At 50.9% G+C, this 2117-nt stretch overlaps 1 protein-coding gene across 2 annotated transcripts in view; it reads left to right on the top strand.

The window, feature by feature from the left end:
• The first annotated feature begins 466 nt into the window (after positions 1-466).
• CA14 (carbonic anhydrase 14) overlaps positions 467-2117 on the top strand; it is a 7154-nt gene continuing 5503 nt past the window's right edge. For both annotated transcript variants that reach the window (XM_003800409.3, XM_023519441.1), the window contains exon 1: positions 467-991. In XM_003800409.3, the coding sequence (XP_003800457.1) occupies positions 937-991 (55 nt within the window). In that variant the 5' untranslated portion in view covers positions 467-936. The remainder of the gene's footprint in view (positions 992-2117) is intronic.

Raw genomic sequence — 2117 nt, 5'->3', positions numbered from 1 at the left:
CCCCCCCCCCCAGGCTACATAGGCACGTGGACCCAGGCCTCACCGTGGGAAGGGGTTGGTGACTGGCACAGGAGAAGAGATCACTCCAGACAGCTCCTTGCCTCACTTCTCTTCTCATTATCCACAAGGGATGTTTTAGTCCTTGACTTCCCACCCCTCACCTGTACAGAGTCCGGGGGTACCTTAGGGGAGAGGCTGCAGCAGCACCACTCCTAAGTCTGGACTCCTCCTGTTCCAGGGCAGCTCAGGTTCTGCAGCGGATTGGGAACAGGTCCCCCCACCATCTGCCCTACATCATCCAGGGAGCTGCTCCTCAGAGAATCCAAGCAGGGGAGTAAATACAGTGTCTGCTTGAGGGCACCGGAATGGACCCCAAAGCCCCCCTTCCTTGACCTCACCTGCTCCAAGGGACACCCATCTGAGCAGCGTCTATGTGACTATTAGAGGAAGGAAGCGCTCACCCCAGCTGGGCTCCTGAGTAAGGGCCAGGGCTCCGGTGAAACCCGCACCAAGCTCCAGCTCCAGTGGGGCCATCCTGCATGCCTAATCGGCTATTTAAGGAGCTGTTCACCAGCAGCCTGGGCAGCCCCCCCCTCCCCACATACACCCGTCCAGAGCCACCTTAAAAGCAGGAGGCAGTTGTGAAGTGGCTGGCCAGAAAGTGGACTGAAGACTGCAGAGGGAGATAAAGACAGAGGGCAGAGAGAAAGAGAGAGCGAGAGAGGCAGCAGGAGATTTGTCCTGGGGATCCAGAAATCCATGGTACCCTACTGAAAACCGAGTCCCCTAGCAGCCCACAGAGACAGAGACAGCAAGAGAACAAGAGATAAAGACACTCATCGCCAAGAACTCTCCTCTCCTCTCTCCCCTCTCCTCCTCCACCCCAGTCCTCCAATCCCTACATTTCCAGTCCTCTGTGCCCCTTCCTGGGATACCATGTTGTTCTTCGCCCTCCTACTAGAGGTGATTTGGATCCTGGCTACAGATGGGGGTAGGTACACTGGATGTCTGTGTGTCGATTTGTGCTGGCGTCCACATTCCTGTTATGTGTGCTTAATGGGGGGAGGAGAGGTGTAAAAGGAAGCCTAGAGGCTGGAATAATGGGCTCGGGAAAAGAGTGTGGCAGAGACCACTTCCCTGTGTCTCTCTTTACCTTCTCAGCCTTGCTGTTACTGGGGATGGCAAAGAATTAGCCTGAGACAGGGTTTGCACACACCCAAGTGCTGGAATCTCTATGCAAGCTACAGATTTTCGTACAGAGCTCTTTCTCCCATTGCCCCCTGGTCCCATGCAGCCCTCCTGGCCTTCTTTACTTATGAACTGTTCTAATTAGGGAGTCAAGAGGCCTGGAGTGGAAGTCTACATTTCTTGCCCAACTCAGACCCTGGTCTCCAACAGATTCCCTCATGGCTAAGGTCTCCTCTTGATTCTAGACAAACTAACTTTTCAGTTTTCCCCTGAAAGCAGAAGCAATAATGGCCAATATTTGTTTGGTACTTTATAGTTTACAAAGGACTCTCAGGACCTCCCAGGAATTGAGGAATGATTCTTGGGAGAATGGGCTGAAATGTCCAGGAATGTCCCCAGGGACTCCTATATTTCATTTTTATGTTTCCTGTGCCTAGCATAGTAGCCAGCACATAGTAGGCATGTAATTGAAGTCTGCTGGAAGAACAAGGTAAGGGAAGTGTCCAGAGATCAGAGGGGAATGCAGAGAGGGTAAAACGTGGGGGCAGGGGAAGCCAGTGGAAGCAAAATGGAAAATCACAAATCTCATCTGAGGAAAGAGAAAAGAATAAGTAAAAGATGTAGAATCAGTGTGTTGAGGATTTGATGGGAGGGAAAGGGTGCTTTCACAGAACCAGGCAATTCCAGTTGTTAGGGTGTCCTATAAAGCTGTAAACAAGAGGCTGCACCCAGCCCTCCCTTGCCTACTCTTCAGACTTGTCTAAACCAAGGAATGGGCCAGCAGAACAGATCAGGGATGAGTTTCAGGATATCTTAAAAGTCTGAGGAATTTGAGAGGAAGAATTTAGGATTTTTCTCCAGAGTTTCTAGCAATTTGAATATTGCAGCAAAAACCCACACAACCTCCCTGTTCCTTTTTTTTTTTTTTT

The sequence above is a fragment of the Otolemur garnettii genome, unplaced genomic scaffold, assembly GCF_000181295.1.
Source record: "Otolemur garnettii isolate 467f Iridium unplaced genomic scaffold, OtoGar3 scaffold00174, whole genome shotgun sequence".
NCBI lineage: Eukaryota > Metazoa > Chordata > Mammalia > Primates > Galagidae > Otolemur > Otolemur garnettii.
The sequence above is the reverse complement of the archived record's forward strand: the minus strand, read 5'-3'. Positions and strand labels throughout refer to the sequence as shown.